The sequence below is a fragment of the Ictidomys tridecemlineatus genome, chromosome 15, assembly GCF_052094955.1.
Source record: "Ictidomys tridecemlineatus isolate mIctTri1 chromosome 15, mIctTri1.hap1, whole genome shotgun sequence".
NCBI lineage: Eukaryota > Metazoa > Chordata > Mammalia > Rodentia > Sciuridae > Ictidomys > Ictidomys tridecemlineatus.
In genome coordinates this window covers 35,582,359-35,603,252 of record NC_135491.1, presented here as the reverse complement: position 1 = coordinate 35,603,252, position 20,894 = coordinate 35,582,359, and the positions used below count along the sequence as shown (strand labels likewise).

General features: G+C 37.9%; 1 protein-coding gene across 8 annotated transcripts in view; it reads right to left on the bottom strand.

The window, feature by feature from the left end:
- Rspry1 (ring finger and SPRY domain containing 1) overlaps positions 1-20,894 on the bottom strand; it is a 44,229-nt gene that overhangs the window by 5,677 nt on the left and 17,658 nt on the right. For all 8 annotated transcript variants that reach the window (XM_013366530.4, XM_013366531.4, XM_013366528.4 and 5 more), the window contains 11 exons: positions 17,478-17,530; positions 16,624-16,736; positions 15,178-15,304; positions 14,283-14,341; positions 12,434-12,500; positions 11,709-11,840; positions 10,356-10,471; positions 9,183-9,326; positions 5,415-5,526; positions 3,379-3,481; positions 2,877-3,029 (listed from right to left, as the gene is read on the bottom strand). In XM_013366530.4, coding sequence (XP_013221984.1) covers positions 2,877-3,029; positions 3,379-3,481; positions 5,415-5,526; positions 9,183-9,326; positions 10,356-10,471; positions 11,709-11,840; positions 12,434-12,500; positions 14,283-14,341; positions 15,178-15,304; positions 16,624-16,736; positions 17,478-17,530 — 1,179 coding nt within the window. The remainder of the gene's footprint in view (positions 1-2,876; positions 3,030-3,378; positions 3,482-5,414; positions 5,527-9,182; positions 9,327-10,355; positions 10,472-11,708; positions 11,841-12,433; positions 12,501-14,282; positions 14,342-15,177; positions 15,305-16,623; positions 16,737-17,477; positions 17,531-20,894) is intronic.

Genomic DNA, 20,894 nt, shown 5'->3' with positions numbered 1-20,894 from the left:
GTATGTACTCCTTAAGCTTTGTTCAGCAAAGTTTTCATACATGATAACTCATTTCAATCTTAATAGGGAATGAAAAAAACATGGTCATTCCCACTTTGCAGATAAATTAAACTTCAGTGAAATGTTTTACATGATAAACTGAAGTCCAGTGCTTTTTTATAAACTAGCAAATTTTAACCTTTTAAGTTGTACATTTGAGTTTAATGACAAGCAAAGACTTGCCTTTCCCAAGAAAAACACACACATTTTAATACATTTTCAAAGGGTTTGAGACCTTTATAGAGTCCCTGCAAGTCCAGATGCCTCAAGTCCACACCCCTTCCATTATACCTTCACTCACTGTGTAATGGGAAAACGGAGTAGAAATGAGAGAAATATGGAATGTTCCTTCAACCCACAGAAGACTAAAAAATTACCCCTGCCTTCAGAGAGCTACATTACAGTGCTCATGAGGGGTTGAGGAAGGAGAAGGCAGAAACAGATGAATAATAAATGCTGATGAATACTATGAAGAAAAATAAAATGGAAAAAAAGACATGGAGAATGTGAGAGGTGGGGAGTAACGATTTTAAATATGGCAGTCAAGGAAGTTCTGACTAAGGTGATACCTAAGTGAAGACATTTAAGGGAGTGGGGGAATAAGCCCGGTGGATGCTTAAAGAGACTATTTTAAGTAGCAGCCACAGGGAAAATGAAATAATAATGGGGATGTCACAGAGATGAGGAGAGACTAGGAGAAGCAGATGGCCATGAGTGGAAGACTGTTGCAGCTGAGGGATGAGCATGTGGCATCTCTCTATATTATCCTTTTTACCTTATTTATATATTTGAAGTTTTCCATAATAAAGTTAAGAAAAAATAGCTAATGGAAGGAGAAGAATTTGACACAGTATATATAATATAGAATAATTTGCAAAATCCTTGATAGGGCCATTAGCTCCTACTCTGAAGCCAAAAAGGGGTATTATTTCAATGAGTAAAATATCAGTAAAAAGGTATCAGTGAATATAGGTCTTTGGAGCAGAGGCTGAAAGTATCAATGGCATAGAAAATGTTCTTAGGCACATTTATGCTTAATACCAACATTGTGTAAATAAGCTCAACTTGAATATTAAGAGGAGTAAGGTACCAGTGGTTGGCTTTAAGAAGGCCACTCAATTAGGTTCCTGACATCATCTTTCTTGGTGTGATTGTCAGACAACAAAGTCTAGGTACAACACAGGACTGACCTCATTTGTAATTCTGTTGTTCTTATTCAAGATAAGACAAATTCTGGATGCCAAAAATATATACATAATAACTAAGACAGTTATGTATAAGTTGGCCATAAAAGGAGACTCTCCAACAATTGATACTCACTACCATCTTAGTTTTGGAAGGTTTGAATTTTGGAGGAGTAAAGGCTGAAGCAGTTTTGACTAAGGTTACCCTCTCCAGGGGAACATGGATCAATTGTGTCTTTCTTTCTTTCTTTTTTTTTTTTTTTTGAGTATGGGGGATTGAACTCAGGGGGAACTCAACCACTCAGCAACATCCCCAGCCCTTTTTTGTATTTTATTTAGAGACAGAGTTTCACTGAGTTGCTTAATGCCTTCTATTGCTGAGGCTGGCTTTGAACTCGCAATTCTCCTATCTCAACCTCCCGAGCCACTGAGATTACAGGTGTGTGCCACCATTTCCAGTTCATTTTGTCTTTCAGGTGATTTGTGGATTCATCCACGGAAAAGTCATGCCAGGTGAAAAAAGGAACAGATTATGACAGATTATGAGAGAGATGTTACTTTAGACTTTCACAAAGAGGAACAGAAAGTTCAGAATCTTTGTCAGATACCAAGAAAAGCTGAATAGAAATTCTAGGAATGGACCTCAGCTGAGATAAAAGTGGATCTAATGTTCTTGAGAATGTTATCAAGGCTCTGATGTTCTAGACAAGACATGATGCACAAGGCTCTGATGTTTCAGACAGTGATGGCACTCTGATATGTTCTAGTTCACCTGGAAACTGTTGAGCAACTAAAATATAGTCTGATGTGAAACACAGCCCAGAGAGTTGCCTACAGACCTGTGTTTTGAGCCAAAATGAGCTAGGAATCCATTATTATTAGAGATCCCTTCAGGGGCGTAACAGTTCAGCATTGGCTATGCCCTGCTCAGAGTGGTTTCCTTGACTGCTGAGGGATTTTCTGATATAACACATGGGCATTAGTAAAAGGAATACCCGCTAAACACAGACCCAGGCAGCTGCTCTGTTAAAACATGACAAACTTTGGCTCACATTGTATAACAAGCTTCAACTTGTAGCAATTACCAGGAAGCAGCTGGAGTCTTTTCCTAGCTGATGGGATAGACTACATTCATCTTGTAAGGAAAAGAAGCAGGCATTCATCCCAGGAGAAAATTAATGCCAGTTAGTTTTTGTCAAATTATGGGGACTGAAATTTTATACAAGATGGAATTCAGGGTCCTAATGGTTGTGGAAAAGTGTTGGCATCTTTGCCATGTAGCTAAAACCCCAAAGAAGTTGGTTTCATTGAACACAAGTCTGTTACAGAGGCATTTGACTAATATTTAGGATTTTAACACTAACATCCAAGGAAAATTAGTCTGTAGGGGTTTTGTGTGTGTGTGAGCATGCATGTGTCAAGTTTTTTTTTTTCCCCCACTTTGGTACTTGGTGCTTAACCACAGAGTCACATCCCCAGTCCTTTTTATCTTTCTGAGATCTGTTTTAGTAACTTATATTTCCCAGGAAGTCAGCCTTTTCAGGGAGATTTTCAAAATTACTTATTTAAAAAGTTGAAAAAAAAGTCTCCCATAAATTGTTTCAGTTTCTTATGAAATACACAGTTTGGAGACAGCCTGGGCATATGCCTTACCTTGGCAAAATGATTTTTTCTTCAGCTGTTAGGAAGGCGTAGTCATTAAAAGTGCTAAATTTTATAGATGGTGGGTATTTGAAAGGTTTTGCTCCAAAATTGAACTCACATTGCTGATATGACATGAAACTAGCTGCAGCAAAAAATCCAGATCTACAAATAAAAATAAGTATAAAGGTCAACAGAGTTAATATAGATGAAGCAAATTTCATAAACTCAGCAGTTTTCAGAAAGTTCAGATGAGCCAGTTGTGCCCTAACAGAAAAGAAAGGGGACAGATTCTGTTTACTAACCCTCACAGGTCCATGCATCAGAGAATGTTCTTCTTTTAGCTTTCTATGTCAAACTCTGGGACAGTTTTGGTTCTAATCAAATGGGTTTCCAATTACTTGAAATAAATAAATTTCCCATTATAATTGCTTAGATAACAAAGTTCTTTTTTCCTGGCACAAAGTGCATTCCATGCATCTACTCAAATTTTGGACTGAGAGGAGCTACTTACACAGTAGATGAAAAGACTTGCTTCTCAGGAGGCAGCTGGTTGCCATTTAAAAAGAAGATCATTTGCTTTTCATTCAAGTCTAACAGAAATCCTACTGTGTCTCCTAGAGGACAAAGCGAAACACTGTTAGAATAATGCCGTGTACTACCAGGATTCCTAAGGGCCTCAGTGTCACTGTATTAGCCAGGTATTCAACATGTTCATCTTTGTTTCTTGAAATTATTTGATCCCTACATACCAATATATTCATGTATCATTAAGAAAAGAATGCTGCCAATTAAACTATGACAAGGTATTGATTTTAAAAATGTTAAAGTGTGAAAAAAGGGTGATGTTGGGATCAATGAAATATGGTAAGATAAAATTATATGCATATTTGCCTCTGGTGAAACTTTAAGACTCCCTAGGTCACAAATACCTGAAAAAAATGTTTAAAAAAAAGTATGCATCCCATCCTCATTTATCAAATAGAACAAGTGAAATTTCTTTTTTTTTTTTTTTAACTGCTAAAGGAAAACATGAAATTATAGTGATAACAAGAAAAATTGACATTTAATGCTAGTGGAAGAAATCTGGTAATACACAGGAATAGCTTAAAAACCAGGGATTACCTGCCAAGGAAGTTTCACTTCTAAGGACTTACCTTGGGGAAATCCAGAACAGTTTATAATAATTTTTAAAGGCAAAAATGTCAGCATAGCAAGATTAGGTATTAGTTAATATATAATACAACTACAGCTGGGCCCAGTGGTACATCCCTCTAATCCCAGCAACTTGGGAGGCTAAGGAAGTGGGATGGCAAGTTGAGGATAGCCTCAGCAATTTAGGAAGGACTTAAGCAACTTACCGAAACCCATGCTCAAATAAAAAACTTAAAAAGGGTTAGGGAATATAGCTCAGTGGTAAAGCACCCTTGGGTACAATCCCCAGTACTGGAAAAAAAATTTAACTATATAATGGAATATTGAGAAGACATCAAAAGTAGTATTTTTTTGATAAACTAGAAAGCTGTTCAAGGTACTAAGTATAACAACCAAAAAATATATACATACATCAAATTTAAGCATTTTTCAAATCTCTGGATGAAAAATTGTAAGGAATTTTTAAGTTTGTCTTGATCTTTTTAATTTTCCATTTTTTTTTTCTTCTTGGTATGAAGGTTGAAACCAGGGGCATTCCACCACTGAGCTATATCCCCAGTCCCTTCCTATTTTTTCTTTTCAGCAGGGTCTTGTTAAATTGCTAAGTCTGGCCTAAAACTTATAATTCTCTTGCCTCAGCCTCCCAAGCCACTGGGATTATAGTGTGCACCACCATGCCCAGCTAAAACAGTGCCTTTATCTTATGTTCTGGGAAATGTGTATGTTTTATGTTCCTTCAAGAACCTGCAAGCCATTAAAATAAGGATTCCTGTTGGCTTTTCAGATTTTTTTCTCCTTTCTTATACTATCAGTTTAGACAAGTGGAGCTATCTCATGGGAGTGGTCAAATTCCTGCTCTTTTAATATGCTTGAAATTTCATTTTCCATCCATAATATTGGTTAGGGTAGGAAAATCAAAGAGGGATGCATGGAGCTATAGCACCTATATGGTTCCAATGTTTGAGAATAAAAATTCTTCCAGAGATTCCAACCTCTACCATATGACCTTACTTCATCAGAGCATAGTTATTTTGTCTCTGAAAATATCCTATTCTAATGGCATTACAATTCCTTTGTTCTTGCTATTTCCATGAATGTTTGTTCAAAATACACCCAAAGAGGAGACTAGAATTCACATTATTCCTAAAAGTACCGTTTTCTCATTAATTTAAGAATTTTATATTCTAAAATGTTTTTGTTAAAAGAGGGCTCTACCCAAGGCGAATTTACCAGAAAATACAATTAACATCCATGGCAGTGAAAAGAAAAGCCAAGATCTCTTTTATCATTTGGCCTTTTCCAATTAAGACATTTTAAGGACTCTCATAGTAAACGTCTCACAATAACCAGATATCTTAACCTCGGTGAAAAATTTTGGTGGAGAAGAATGAATACCTTCTTTCCAGCATGGGTGGACATGCGGCTTACTTCTGGCATTGTACCAAATCAGCTGCCTGCAGCCATCGTATGCACAGGAGTATTCGTCGTCCCCAATGCCATAGCCTTCCTGGAGAGAGAGGCCCAGATGATTAGCAGGGTTAAGCCTGCTCTGACTTGGGAGGAGAGGGTCTATCCTTTAGAGCCACTGACCCAGTGGCTGGAATTCTAAGCTTTCTGCTTCTTGGAAGATATCAAAATTATGATCTGGAGGTCTGGTTCCAAGTAAATGATGACTTCACCAACAAATACTTCAAGTGCCTCCTCTGTTCAAAGCATTTTCACATTTGTCAGTTCATTTAATTCTAATTAACTACCATGAGGCTGGTAACATTATATTTTAAGAGGAAACAAAGGTTCAGAGAGGTCAACCCACTTGTCTAAGGACATGTAACAGAGACAGGTTTGGTTCTAAATTCTCCAGATTCCAAGATCACTATACCTTCTACTTCACTATGGTCAGGCTTCCTGAATGGAATAACTTCAAAACACCCAAATGCTCAGAAATTTCATGAGAAAGGTTACAGTGGACCATCAGCTAAAAACTATTCTGAGATCAGCTTCATTTGAACATCATATGGGTCCCTGACAATTCCTTCCCTCCCTACTTCCTTGCTTTTTTCCTTTCTTTCCTTCCTTCCCTCCCCTTTCCTTCTTTGTGGCACTGGAGGTTGAACCCAGGGGCTCACATATACTATGGAAGCACTCTACCCCAGAGCTATAGCCCCGGCCCTTTCCTATACATTTTATTTTGAGACAGGGTCTTGCCCAGGCTAGCCTCAAACTTGTAATCCTCCTGCCTCAGCCTCCCAAGTTGCTGGAATTATAAGCATGACCACCCTGTCTGTCTATAATGTCTTTTATTATTTACTGCCTTTTAATTTTTTCTTAGAATTATTAACATAATAAGGTAGATGCGGGGGCTGGGGATGTGGCTTAAGTGGTAGCGCGCTCGCCTGGCATGTGTGCGACCCAGGTTCAATCCTCAGCACCACATACCAACAAAGATGTTGTGTCCGCCGAGAACTAAAAAAATAAATATTAAAAAAAAAAAAAAAGGTAGATGGGATCTTAAGATATTATTTTCAGTGCTTGACCAAAAGAGAGAGAGAGAGAGAAAAAAAAAAAAAAGAAGAAGCACACAAAACAAACAATCGCTATTTTTTTAAGGATCAATGGTGAAAAGCTTTAAGGAGAAAGGAATTGAAAATGCGAGCTAAATCCAAAAAAGATCTCAGGTTCAAATAGCTTGTTTGTTCTATGGGATAAACAATGTAGTGAGGATAAAAGAAGTTTTGACAAACTCCTCTACTACAATATAAAAACCACTGGTGGTACATGCTCAGCTTGCAGAAGGCCCTGGGTTCAATCTCCAGCATCAAAAAAACAAACCAAGCAAACTTCAAAACCACTAAACTTTAGGTGCTGGGGAAGAGGCAAAACAATTTTTTTTTTTTTTTTAGAGAGAGAGAGAGAAAGATTTCGGCAGACACAACATCTTTGTTTGTATGTAGTGCTGAGGATCGAACCCAGGCCACACACATGCCAGGTGAGCGCGCTACCGCTTGAGCCACATCCGCAGCCCAAAACAATTATTTTCTATCTTCATTTCTAATGTCCTAGAGGAAGTCCTTGACAGAACATTTGAAAGAAATTCCTAGAAGATTCCTAGCCATCAAGGTAGCCTAGATATTACCTTGCAGTGTCCTTCATGCTTGGATGAATTCCATAACAGAGTAGCACTATGGGTCGAAGGCGGAACTCTGATAAAATTTTAGCCACAGATCATTTCTATAGAGGTAAGAATAGATACCTATACCTAGCAGAAATTTACTTTAAAAATCCCTTTGAGCTTACATCTCAGAGAGCAAGCTAGATGTACCATATCTTCTTTCAGCTCAAAATATTCCCAGTAGTATTAACCCTGATTTCCATTGGCAAGGATGGATAAACAAGAGAAAAGGGTAGCTAGTTGGTATTTAGGGTTAAAAAAAAAGTTTATGTATAGCTCGTAGTGCATGGAATATTTTGAATCCTTTCCTCATATGGGGATACTGTCTTTTCTTCTGCCATCTGACATCCCATTACCTTCCCGTTATGGGGTACGTATGGAAGATAAGAATCCTATTTCCTGCTCTGCAAGTGGAGGAAGACCTTCCATCAGACCCTCAGTGTGTGAGTGACCCCTTACAGAGGGGTGTAGGGTTAGGACAGATGTGTGGCAGTAATGCTGGCTACATCCTGGCTAGCTAGTCCTCCTGAAATAGTACTTCCTACCCTTGGCCCTTACATTGCCTTGGAGTTTATTTCCCAAACCCCTCATCAATTTGGAAGCTCTCAACAGGTTCCCAAGTCATTCCTTTTCTGTTTGAGAAGAGTCATTTTCTCCAAGGTAGGATGCTTCTATATAGGAAGCAGCACAGGCTGTCCTGACCTAGGTTTAGAGTCTTCTATCTGGAGATCAGATGGCTTTGGGCAAGTTTCTTAATTTCTCTGAATCTCAGTTTCCTCATCTTTCTTTTTCACTTTATATTTTTAACTGATATAGAAAAAACATAAAAATAATACAAATTACCCTGCAATGTTTTAACACACTGTATAATGTTTCAAACAGGTTATATAACTGAGGTTATAACTGAGCTATATCTGCAGCCCAATAGTTGTTTTTTGTTTGTTTGATGTACTAGGGATTGACCCTGGGGCCTCATGCATGCTAGGCAAGTGCTCTACCACTGAACTACCTCTTCAGTCCTTTATAAATTTTATTTTGAGCCAGGGTCTCATGAAATTGCCCAGGCCAGCCTTGAACTTGGATCCTCCCACTTCAGCCTCCTGAGTAACTGAGATTATAGGCATGTGCTACTACACCCAGCACTCGTTTGATTTTGGTACTGGGGACTGAACTCAGGGGTGCTTTACCACTGAGCTACATTCCCAGTCCTTTTTAATTTTAAGATAGGTCTCACTAAATTACTTAGGGCCCTGCTAAATTGCTGAGGCTGACCTTGAACTTGCAATCTCCCTGCCACAGCCTCCTGAGTTGTTGGGATCACAGGCATGTGCTATCGATAAGCCACTTATTTGTTTTTAAAGAAAAAAGTAAATAGTCTACTAAGCAATGTAGAGTATAAGAAACAAACAGTGTTTTAAGCCTCTATTAAGATTAAATAAATAAAATAAAGGTACTGTGTCCATCTACAACTAAAAATATTTTAAAAATCTATGACTATATGGCAGAAATTACAGTTTCATCCATCAGAAGAAATGAACATGATTTGTAAGCTGCTTCTATTTCTTTTCTCTATCTCTCTTTTTATTTTTTTCAAGCTCTGAAAATGTCTTAAGATCCCATCCACCTTTTTATGTTAACAATTTGAGAAAGAATTGAAAGGCAGTAAGTAATAAAAGACATTATCAGCTGGACATGGTAGGGCATGCTTATAATCCTAGCAACTTGGGAGGCTAGGGCAGGAGTTTGAGGCCACAAGTTTGAGGCCAGCCTGGGTTCAGTGGTAGAGGACCTCTGGGTTCAATCCCAGTAAAACATAAAAACAAAGCACAAAAATCCTGAGCCAAAGATGTGGCTGGGGCCCGCAAAGACAAAGGACACACCTAACCTCTAGGTGGAAAATTAGGGTACCTTCCACCCACCCACCCACCCACCTACCAGAAAAAGAGAAACAAATTGCTGCTGCTCCAATTTGTAAAGTTCTCTAGGGTACTCACATGATTCAGAAATTTGCTATCTCGAGTGGCCCAGCCAATCTGCATGACACCAGAAGTGACCACTGTTACTTCATAGTACCATACTCCGGCATCCACACAAAAGGTGCAACGCACACTTTCAAAAGAGGAGGCATCACAGCGAGCCTGGGAAAACCAAACAGCATGACAATCGTCCATCAGTGCCTGAAGACCACCAAAGTACCTGATTACTGGGAAGGTTGCATATAGTTTTTCTCATTGAAGTGCCTAGTGGACTAATCCTCTCCTCTATCCATCCTCAGTGATTAAAAAGCCTAAAACTGAAAGAAGTATATTCTACAGCTAGTTTACAGTTTTATTTCCAGGGAGTTCTCACAGGATTGGTGTCAGACTAGGAGGACTGCCAAGATGGCTACAGTAAGCAGTAGTGAAAGCTGCTGGCTTTGCTTTCAGTGTATGTGGATCTTTGCTTTCAGAATAGAAACTTTTATAAATTCATAAACATTGCTTTCATGTGATGGAGAATAGGATATAAGATGGGGTACCTAAATATAATCTAAAGCAGAAAACTACACAACAGATTTGTTGGTACATAGAATCAAATAATTGCAGCCATTCTTCCAACAGTTCTTTTTTTTATATACCTTTATTTTATTTGTTTTTATTTTTTTAATGTGGTGCTGGGGATTAAACCCAGTGCCTCACGCATGCTAGTCAAGTGCTCTACTACTAGCCACAACCCTAGCCCCCAACAGTTCTTTAATCCTCATCAACATAGTCTCTTTGCCATATGTAACTGGCTTTTACATCAACTTTCACTTCAGAATCAGCAACATGTAACATACATGGAGAAAGGGAACTAGACCTAATATGATTGACTACATGGGGATTTAAAAGGAGTTACCCCTTTTAGAAACACTAGTCTTTGTACTTTAATTGAATAAAACGGCAAAGATTAAAAACACACATTTAAGCTGGTCAGCATCATAGTGCTTATAACAAGCGTAGTACTGTGTAAGATAATCGAGTAGTTAACATCTCAAACACTCCATCCCATCACTTCTACCTCTTATCACTCTTCAGATAGGAAATAAATTTCCCAGTGGAAAGACACTGCTTTTGTTCAAAAGTAGGACATGAAAATGGAAGCAAAATGATCCCCCTACCCCAAAGATCCATTTGTGGAAATTTTACCTCCAAGCCATGAGGTGAGATCTTCAGGTACTCGCTGACGTCATTGCTATTCAGCATAGCTCTAATGTTACTCAAGTCCACCTTCTCATAGGTCAGCTGTCTACCTTCTTTTAAAACTGCAAAAGAAAAAGTGGTCATGTCTTTATGGCAGGCTGCTATTGGGCAGGGGAGGGGGAGAAAGCTACTGCCATCTCCAGCAGTCAAGGAATGAAACGGCAAGGAGGCTCAGCACCTTAGCTTTGCTGCTCCTCCATCATACGAAGGCTGACCAAGCAAACTCCAGAAGAGGCAGCACTGCGAGGTAGATATTTCTAATCCCTGAATCTATTACTTTTCATGAAACAAAATTTGAATTTCACTTTTTCAGAATCATTGTTTAATTGGCCTCTACACAGGCTGCACCCACAATGCTGGAGTAGGAGTGGGGAGTCACATGACCAGCGGGCTTTAGCACAGTGATAACCATGGAGTGGGAAGTGAGGATATAGTACTAGTGCAGTTTTTGTTCTAGCAGTCCTTGGAGAAGGAAGAGAAAAAGCCAGGAACAACCCTCATGGTGCAGATAGGACATGACTTGGGTTTGAGGAGCAAAAGTAAGATAGGTAGAAAAAAAGAGGGAATTCCAAGTGGAGGGAATAGGCCCAGGGGTAGGAAGTCAGCAGGTTTTTTTGTCTGCATTACAGTGAAGAGATAGTTTGGAAAGAGTTGTTTAGACAGTGCCATATGATTAAGGTCCTTAATGCATCAGGAAATAGGGTACCAATAGAAGGTTTTTGAATAAAAGAATACTAGAATTAGAAACATTCCATATACTTTTTGAAAAATATGTTTTTAGTGGTAGATGGACACAATACCTTTATTTTATTTGTTTATTTTTTATGTGGTGCTGGGGATCGAACCCAGTGCCCCACACACATTAGGCAAGTGCTCTACCACTGAGCCACAACTCCAGCCCTCCATGTAATTCTTATCAAAGGTTTTTAGGATACACTTCTGCTAGAATATATCCAACCAACCAGTAGAGGACCTTTTAAAAAAGGACTCATGTTCCTTTTTTTTTTTTTTTTTTTTGGGTACCAGGGGCACTTGACCACTAAGCCACATCCCAGCCCTTTCAATTTTTTTTTTTTTTTTTTTTTTGAGACAGGATCTCACTAAGTTGCTGAGGGCCTTGCTAAGTTGCTGAGATTGGCTTTGAACTTGCAATCCTCCTGCCTCAGCCTCTCGAGTTGTTGGAATTACTGGTGTGTGCCACCATACCCAGCTTCTTACAAAAGGAAGGCCAGTGAGACTATCAGAGAAATGAGTCTGGAAATGGAAACAGACATTTCAAAACAAACAGCTCCAACTTACAGAGATTGTCTAAGCTCCACTGGGCACAGAAACCAACTTGACGTTTCAGATAATCAGAATCATCAGCCCACGACTCCAATGTTATAAGCCGGTCACTAATACTGGATTCAGATATAGTCAATTTATTTTCACCTGTTTAAAAAGATGAAACCCTTGAATTAACAATGAAAGAGTAGGATGATTTGCTGTGCAAATTAGTGATAGTAATGAGTGTGGAGAGATAATTAAAGAATTTGAAGACTAGAATGGACTTCTACTAATGTTTCTAAGGATGACAAGGCCAAAGAGCTTTAACAATTTTCTAGCAATACCACCAAATTTTTAACTATAAAAAGTGGGTAATAAGACAAGCATGGTGGCACACACCAGTAATCACAGCTACTTGGGAGGCTGAGCCAGGAGAATTGCAAGATGAAGGCCACCAACTCAAAATAATATAAAAGGGCTGGGGATGTAGTTCAGTGGTAGGGTACTTCTGGGTTCAATACCCAGCACCACACAAATAAAGTGAGTAATAATGCTCACCAGTTCAGATTCTTGGGCAGAAAAAACTTTGCCTTTGTCCCTATTATACTTCACTGGCCTTGAAGTGTCTACCCAAGGAAAAACAGAATGTATGCAAGGTTGGTAGGGTTCAAAGTGTTGGTTATCTAGTAACTAAGAAAAGAGAAAACTCTTAAAAATGAATACAGCAGGTCATGAGTGCAAGAAGTCACTATACCTACTTGTCTGTGCAAACTTTTCCAGTGCGATGAGTGCAAATAGCATGACTGTAGGATGGGACTGCAACTTCTGAAAGACAATGGATTATTTTTAAAAATCACCCCAGCAGAGGCAACAAGCTATTAATTTCATCTTCTTGCCCCCAGGTGTTTTTGTTTTTTGAGCAGTTAGAAAAATTTTTCTCATTCAAGTCCTCAATCATTCGTTTGGCAAATATTGTTAGCAATGAAGAACCAAGATAGAATTTCAATCTTATATTTCTTTTTCTTGAAGTCACTGGGCTAATTTACAGATACAGAAATTTCAACAGTATTTTGTTAAATACATTATGTCATTTTACTTAGTAACATTTATATGAAGGCTCTGTTACACAAATTGTTGATTCTTAAATTCATTTAAACAAGCTAAAAACTCAGAATTGGAGCTAAAAATAACCTTCTATTCAAAAATCCTGTTGAGAAAGACTCATAACTACCAATTTTCAGAATTATAAATAATGAAATTAACAACTAATAGCTTGTTTTTAATCTGGACTCTGAAAGGAATTCTACAAATGGTGATGGTAGGGGAGAGAGCAACAAGTGGGCTCTTTGAGTTGTTCTTGAGTTCATGTCACCTGAGTTCCCACTTACAGAAGGTCCACCCTAGGAGCCTCCAGAGAGCTGTAGAACACTAGAGGGTTCCCATGTACTTCCCTGGTGCCACCTAACTCCAACAGAGCTTATCATCGAACCAACACCCTCCCCCATTGTGAAGCATCTTCAGCATCCTGTTTTTTGCCACATCCATTCTCAATCCCTCTGCCTGGCTTTTCCAGCTCCGAACCCTCTTCTGCTGGCTACTGGGTCCATATCCTACTACCTCTAAACACTATTTCCTTTGATTAGACAGTTTGGTCTCTGGATTTCTACCTGTGGCAGTACCTTGGACACAAAACCCATTTTTTGCCTCCTCTGGGCACAGCTGAATCCTAACCTTATAGCCTGACCCAGTTGAAGTCTCACCATCAGGAAGTTTGTCTCATGACTATGCCAGCCACACTAGCCACACCACCCCCTCCTTCACTCCTCTCAACTCTTAGGGCACTTAAGGTTAGAGGAAACAATTTTTCCTTTGATCACATTCTGTCTTAAAATGGAGGCTAACTGTCATGTCTTAGTAGTACTTCTGTTTCAACTGACCAGTAAATTTCCTAAGGAAAAGGACAGTCCTGTAACTTCTGCACCCCGATGAAGATCACTTAGAGTAGTACAGGTTTAATTTAAGCACTATGAAGTAAGTATGGACCTATAAGAACTTTCATATTGAAATTTTGGAAAAAACTAATGCTCACTTGGCCTGCAAAAATAACTGTTAAAAATATAGGCTGGCCATGGCCAAGATTGTGGTCTAGCACTGGGAGAGATCTGAAGGCACAGCCTCAACCAACCACAAGCTTCACAGATGTATATCAAATACTCAAAAGATGACAGTTTTAAGAGCAGCAACAGTAGGGTGGTCAGGGGTAGAGATTCACATCCACTGGAAACCTGATCTGATGTTGGAATGCCATGTGGTTTTGTTTCTACTCTGGAGGTCCCTATTGCCATCTGGTAGGCTCTAAGGACACACAGAAAAGTCTAGCAGCTATCCTATGACTAAATTTAAAAACAGACTAACAACTATTTTTGCTTTTACATATAATAAATCCCCCCCCTTTTAACATAGGAGGGAATAAATAACACTCAGGAAACACCTGCAAATAAAATTTACAACAAATTCCATTCTCTGTACCAGGGGCTCTGTTGGCAACTTGGGAAAAATATACAATTCTAGATGACTAAGAATAACTAGTTTTGATGTCTCACTTACCAGACACTGTAGCAAATATTCCAGTATTCCTGGGCTAAGTAAACCAATGCTTGCAGGACCTACACAAATACAACAAACACTGGCTATAATTAAAAGTGCCATATTATTATTAAACAGTAACTAATAACAATCCAATTGTTTTGGTAGAAATCCACACCTTTTACAGAGTGGTCTCATGAACATTATCCTATTCAACCCTCCTGCTCTGAGGTTGGTTCAGAGTTGGTCACTGAGTAAAGTGACTCCCCACCACCGGCTTTTTTTTTGTTTTAATTGGTACTGGATACAGGGGTGCTGTACCACCGAGCTGAAGCTCCAGTCCTTTTTTCAATTTTTATTTTGAGACAGGGTCTTTCTAAAATGTCAAGGCTGGCCTTGTACTTGCAGTCCTCCTGCCAACCTCCCAAATCACTGGGTTATAGGCATACACCACTGCACCCAGCTCACGTTCTGATTTCAAATCCATTGTTTCTTCCATTATATGTGCAGTAAGTAGCTAAGCTAGTCACATGTACTTTACTGTTAACTTTACTAAAATGGGTAATATTCATAAAAAAGTCGAATATCTATGTCTCAGGAACTAATGCAATCTAAATTTCTTTTCCTATTCCTCTCTCTGATTTGTCTTCATTATCTAGCTAAATTTTTTACATATATGTAATCATATATGTAAATTTAGCTTTTGCCCTTAATTTTAAATCACATAAATACAACTTTTTTGATAATCTGCAAAGCTAAGTTAGATTACCCTTAGCCTCTGTATCCTTTGTAATATTTCTTACCATGAGCCCAATCCCTCCTTTTCTGTTACAGCAAGTTTGATAAGACCTGCAGTGCAAACTGCCCTTAAAGTCAAGCAACTTAGATCTTCCTCTGTGGTGCTTCCCAGAGTTACCTGCTAGCTTCTCTGCCAAGCAGCCTAGGACCGCAGATGTATTCCTGTGTTTGGCAGGATGGCCTGAGTCCTGGCAAGCTACTTCTCCGTTTAAATTAAGAATTTCAGTCAATTTCTGGAGTGCATCCTAAAAACAAAAAGGTAAGAGTGGATTTGAAATATATCTTCTCAGGTCATTTTCCCAAGAGAATTCTTTGAGACAAAGCTATAACCAGGTGTTAAACTCAGAATAATCATATAAAAATTATACAATGTAACCTAATGATATCATTATTGATAGGAAATATTGTTTGCTCAATCTGAATGGAATGGAATTTCTAGATCCCATTTTATTCAAAATATACTTGCTATACATTTGATATCTATATTTATATATCTATCTACATCTCTACCCTCTATACACATATGCCACTCTTGAATCATTAAATAGACTGAAGCTATTCAAATGTCAATATGATTAGTAACATTAGGGCCTAGTGATGTTGTAATAAAAAGTTACATTAAAAAAAAATGTTTCACTGCTGCTGGACATGGTGGCATGTACCTGTAATCCCAGCAATTTGGTAGACTGAGGCAGGAGGATTTCAAGTTCAAGGCCAGCCTCAGCAACTTAGTAAGACCCTGTCTCAAAAAATAAAAAAGGCTGGGGATGAAGCTCAGTAGTAAAGTAACCCTGAGTTCAATCCCCAGTACAAAAAAACCCCAACAAAACAAAATTTCGACAAGCAAGAACAAATCCTATCAGAGTTTTTGAAGCAAATGAAAATGGAAACCATTTATAAGCCTAGGTTAAAAAAAAAAAATCAATCAATCAATCAGTGACTAGGTTAAAAGATTTTCCCTGTGCTGTCTATAATTTTTTTGTTTTGTTTTTGTACAGGACCCAAATGTCTGAGGCTTAAACAGACAAATAAAAGATGCCAGAATCCAAATTAAAAAAAAAAAAAAAGAAGAAGAAGAAAGAATCTGTAGACTATACAGACTAATTCAATAAAAGTTTAATATTTTTGTTCTATGTAAGGTACACTCAATGTTACACTAATGCCTAATATGTTTGAACAAGACTCAAAAGTACTCTCTCAGTACAATGCCCCTTTTCTCTTAATTGAAAACTTTTATTAAGAGGAAGTTGCTCAGAGAAAGATAGGAAAATCAACTCGGCACCTGAACATTTTCTTCTAGTTTCCAAACAAAGATTGTCATTATAGATATAAATGCAACAATTTTTAACATTTACAAAATTTTAAACTAAAACCTTACAGTAAGCTATTGCTAGAAGAAGCAACACTTCATTAGTAAAAAAACATTTTACATAATAAAATTAATACTGAATAAAACACATCTCAAATGTATAAAGAGGAAAATACATCAAATGTTCTTTGTGGTCACTAATCCTGTGCTTAAGCACAGATGACATTTTATAAAATATTAGTAGTATTCACTTACTTTAGTAGGTAATGGACATTCATCTAGCAACAATGTTATAACAGCTGGTCCCAGTGGGTCTTCCAATGGAATAACTCTAATTAAAGACTGGACAACGTCCAGCCATCCTTCATCTAAGAGTAAATCAAGAAAATTACACAATGGCGTCACTATTTTGAAAATGTGAAAATATATAACTTATAATAAAGTCACACAAGAAATACTTTTGGCCTTTGTTCTGCGGCTTTGATTTTATTTGTGGTACTGGGTGGGGACTAAACCCAGGGCCTCTCACATGTTAGGCAAGTGTTCACCAGTGAGCTACTTCCCCAGATCTCATCTTGAAGCTTTTGAGCAGCTGATATTTGGCATAAACATAATTATCAATTGGTAGTTATCATGGTGGAGTTCAAAATTTTATTATGGTGCCTGGAGGTTAGGGGGCATCCTTATTTGGATAAAATTTAAACTATGATCATCAAACTATGGTCATTCATAAACTATGGTCATCAAATTATGATTAAAACAGTTTTAGAAGTCTTATTCACTACACAGGAATTAACTGAAAACAGTAAGTATACTCTATTTTGGCTATATTTTCAGAATGATATTTAGGAAATTGAGGGCCCAATTCTAGAACATCTAGATCAAAATCTGTCAATGCCAAAAAAGAGGGTTTTTCTTTTCTTTCATCATCTCAAGTGAGAAAAAACAATCACCAAGACATGTAATTAAACATTCAGGATATAATATACAGTGCCTTTTACACATTTTCAGGGAAATTTCCATATACTAAGGGCTTTTTTGTCTTAAAAAACAAAGTGGCCACATTTCTTCCTTATTGTTAATTCATTAGAAAGTATTAAAAAAAATACCTGTTTCTGCCATTTCATGTAATGTAATCATTGAATAAGGAGGTTCCTGATCACTGAAAAACAAACATTTAAGATATTAAACTTGAGGAAATAATAAATGACAATTTCAAAGAAAAAATCAAATTGGAAATGTGTGGATAGAAAGATAAAAAGATGAATATGAATGAATGTAGGGAAAAAGATGGAAGAGACAACAAGAGCTACAAACTCTCAGGACAAACGTATACCTTATGTACTCATTTCCACAGTCACCGCCTGTGAGGGCCCACAGACAAAATGGGCTGATGGGCACACGCAAAGGTTGCTATGTGGCCTGCAGTAAATGCACAGGACTAAAATTGGAGACCAGCGTCTACTCTTAGCTTTACCTCTAGAGGCCCAATGCCAACTGAGACAAGCCAGGAAGGTCAACATCATCTTCCTAATACTTACCTCAAAGAAATGCCAGGATGGAAGAAGGCAATCCCAACTGAGGACTTAGGAAATCAAGGACCTACATAAACATCTTCATTTGAAAGTTTCCTTCTGGGAAATATCACTGCATTCTTAAACTTCATAAAATCGTATTAGAAGAAAAAGAAACCAAACTTAATCAAGAAACTATTTAATATTCTAGACACTAGTCTAAAATGGCATCACATATCTTATTTCCTTGACTTTTCAAACTGGGATCCCAGAAATCCAAAGAAATGTTTCAGAGAAACTTCAATACTGAAATACTTTTCATCAAACATTGATAACTCTGTTTAAGGACACACTGTTTATTTAAGCAAACAACACTTAATTTGTATGTTTTCTGTCATGAAAAAAAATTAACATCCATAAGAATAACCATATAGCTGGACCCCAGCAGCTCAGGAGGCTGAGATAGCAGGATAGAAAGTTCAAAGCCAGCCTCAGCAATGGTGAAGTGCTTAGCAACTCAGTGAGACCCCGTCTCTAAATAAAATACAAAATAGGGCTGCGGTGTGGCTCAGTGGTTGAGTGCCCCTGAGTTCAATTTTTTTTTAGTACCAAAAAAAAAAAAGTATGACCTTGTACCTTCTAACATAGGAATTTCTATGTTCATTTCAGGTATTCATTAGATGCTGGTTGCTTGATGTATTCTGTGTCCCTTCATAATAAGGGGAAATCATTATAAAAGGTTTTTTTTTTAAAATATATTTTTGTTTTAGTTGTAGGATGGACACAATATCTTTATTTATTTTTATATGGTGCTTATGATCAAACCTAGTGCCTCACATGTGATAAGCAAGTGCTCTACCACTGAGCTACAACCCCAGCCCCTTAAAAGCTTTTTAAAAACTATTTAACTGACTGATGCAAACTCTGGTAATGATGAGATTAAGTATGCATATACTAAACAATTCCATAGACGCTTTTACATAGGTCCACAAATTGATGCATATTTATGCTATTTAACACAGGATTATTTGTAGGAACAAGAATATGGCAGTAACCTAAGTGACCATCACTAGAGGAAAAGGTAACAAAATATGGTACTTTCAAGCATACAAATGAATACTGTGTGTGGCAGCCAGAATCGGTTGCAGATTTACATACAGCAATATAGATCTTAAGTTAATATTAAGTGAAGTTAAAAACAAAGAGGTTTATAACTAAACCAGTTAATGTAAATTGAAAAAAAAATCATACACAAAACTCTATAAATATTCTTCCTAACAAACATAAGCAAACATATGGTAGGAGAAGTGGAAGAATATATCTTTTTTTTTTTTCTTTTTGATATTTTCTTTTTCATCTGGAACTCAAATGTTCCCATCTCTGCCTCCAGAGTAACTGGAACTACAGGGACTAACCCACCTTAAATTCACCAATATGGCTACCTACTGATATTTGGAGGTGGGTGTTGGAGAGAAGAGTGAGATAAGGGAAGAAGTGAAGAGTAATAAAACACAATATAGAGTCAAGAACTAATAAGGAATAGGAGTACTTCAGTTCTATACAGAGGTACTTAATGGACGCACACACATCCCTACACTCAAAAGAATAAGATGAATTCCTTTATGGAGCAGAAATGTGGCAGAAATTTCTAGAAGGAAGCAGAAGTTAAGCCAGAGGACTACTGGGCTGTAGGTCAGGAGCTGAACAAAGGTAACCAGGAGTTCTGAGTTTGCAAGGTAGTGGGACACAAACCACACCTATGGATGGGCTGATGCATAGAATGAAGCTGGGATAAGGTTCCTCTCAGTGGAAGGGATGAAAAAGTTATTAATGATAAATGGAGCTAAAACTGGTATAAAGTGCAAGTTTCTGGTGACTGAAAAAGGCAAAAAAAAAAAAAAAAAAAAGCACCAGGACTCAAGCTTCTTATAGTGGGTCAGGAATGCAGAACTATCACCACATTTCAACTTCAGGTTCATTCAAAGAAAGAGCACACATAAGCAATGCAGGCCCTGCAAGTGTATACCAATCATGTGGGCACACACCTGTAATCCCAGCAGCTGGGGAGGCTGTGACAGGAGGATCGTGGTTCAAAGCCAGCCTCAACAATTTAGTGAGGCCCTAAGCAACTCAGTGAGACCCTGTCTCTAAATAAAATATAAAACAGGGCTGGGGATGTGGCTCGATGGTAGAGTGCCCCTGAGTTCAATCCCCAGTACCCCCTCCCCCCTAAAAAAAGTCTGTAGTGCACATCTTTAATCCCAGCAGCTTGGGAGGCTGAGGCAGCAGGACAGCTGCAGCAAATCAGCAAAGCCTTGAGTAACTCAAATAAAACCCTGTCTCTAAATGAAACATAAAAAAGGGCTGGCCATGTGGTTCTGTGTTTAAGTACCCCTGGGTTCAATTCCCAGTCGGGGAAAAAAAAAAAAAAAGAGAGAGAGTGTCTATAGGGCTAAGGATATAGCTCAGTTGTGGAGCACTAGCCTACCATGTATAAGACCCTGGGTTAGATCCCCAGCACCAGCACCAAAAAACCAAAAACAAAATTAAAGAAACAACTAAGCTGAGCAAAGTGGTGCATGCCTGTAATCCCAGAGACTTGGGAGGCTGAGGTAGGTAGGAAGACTCAAAGTTTGAGGTCAGCCATAAATAAATAATACATACATATAGATATTGCAATTATAGAACCATCTGTATTTATTGTCCTCTTTATTTTTTACTTAAGAAAGGGTGACACTGACATGAAAGGAGCGCAATGGTTCTAATGCCATAGTGAGAGAGTTGCTATAGAAAAGAGTAGCATGGTGGTATTGTCTTGTTTTCCACAATTTTGTTTTGAAATAAATTACCTATTTGCAGCATACTGCAATACCTAGTTTTCTTTTCCCCTTATCTAAACAAAGTTTTAACTCTATTTTTTGTTGTTGCTATGGTTGTCTAATTTTAATGCAATATATTTTCAATTTTGTTTTATAATTATTTTTTTAGTTGGACACAATGCCCTTAGCTCTA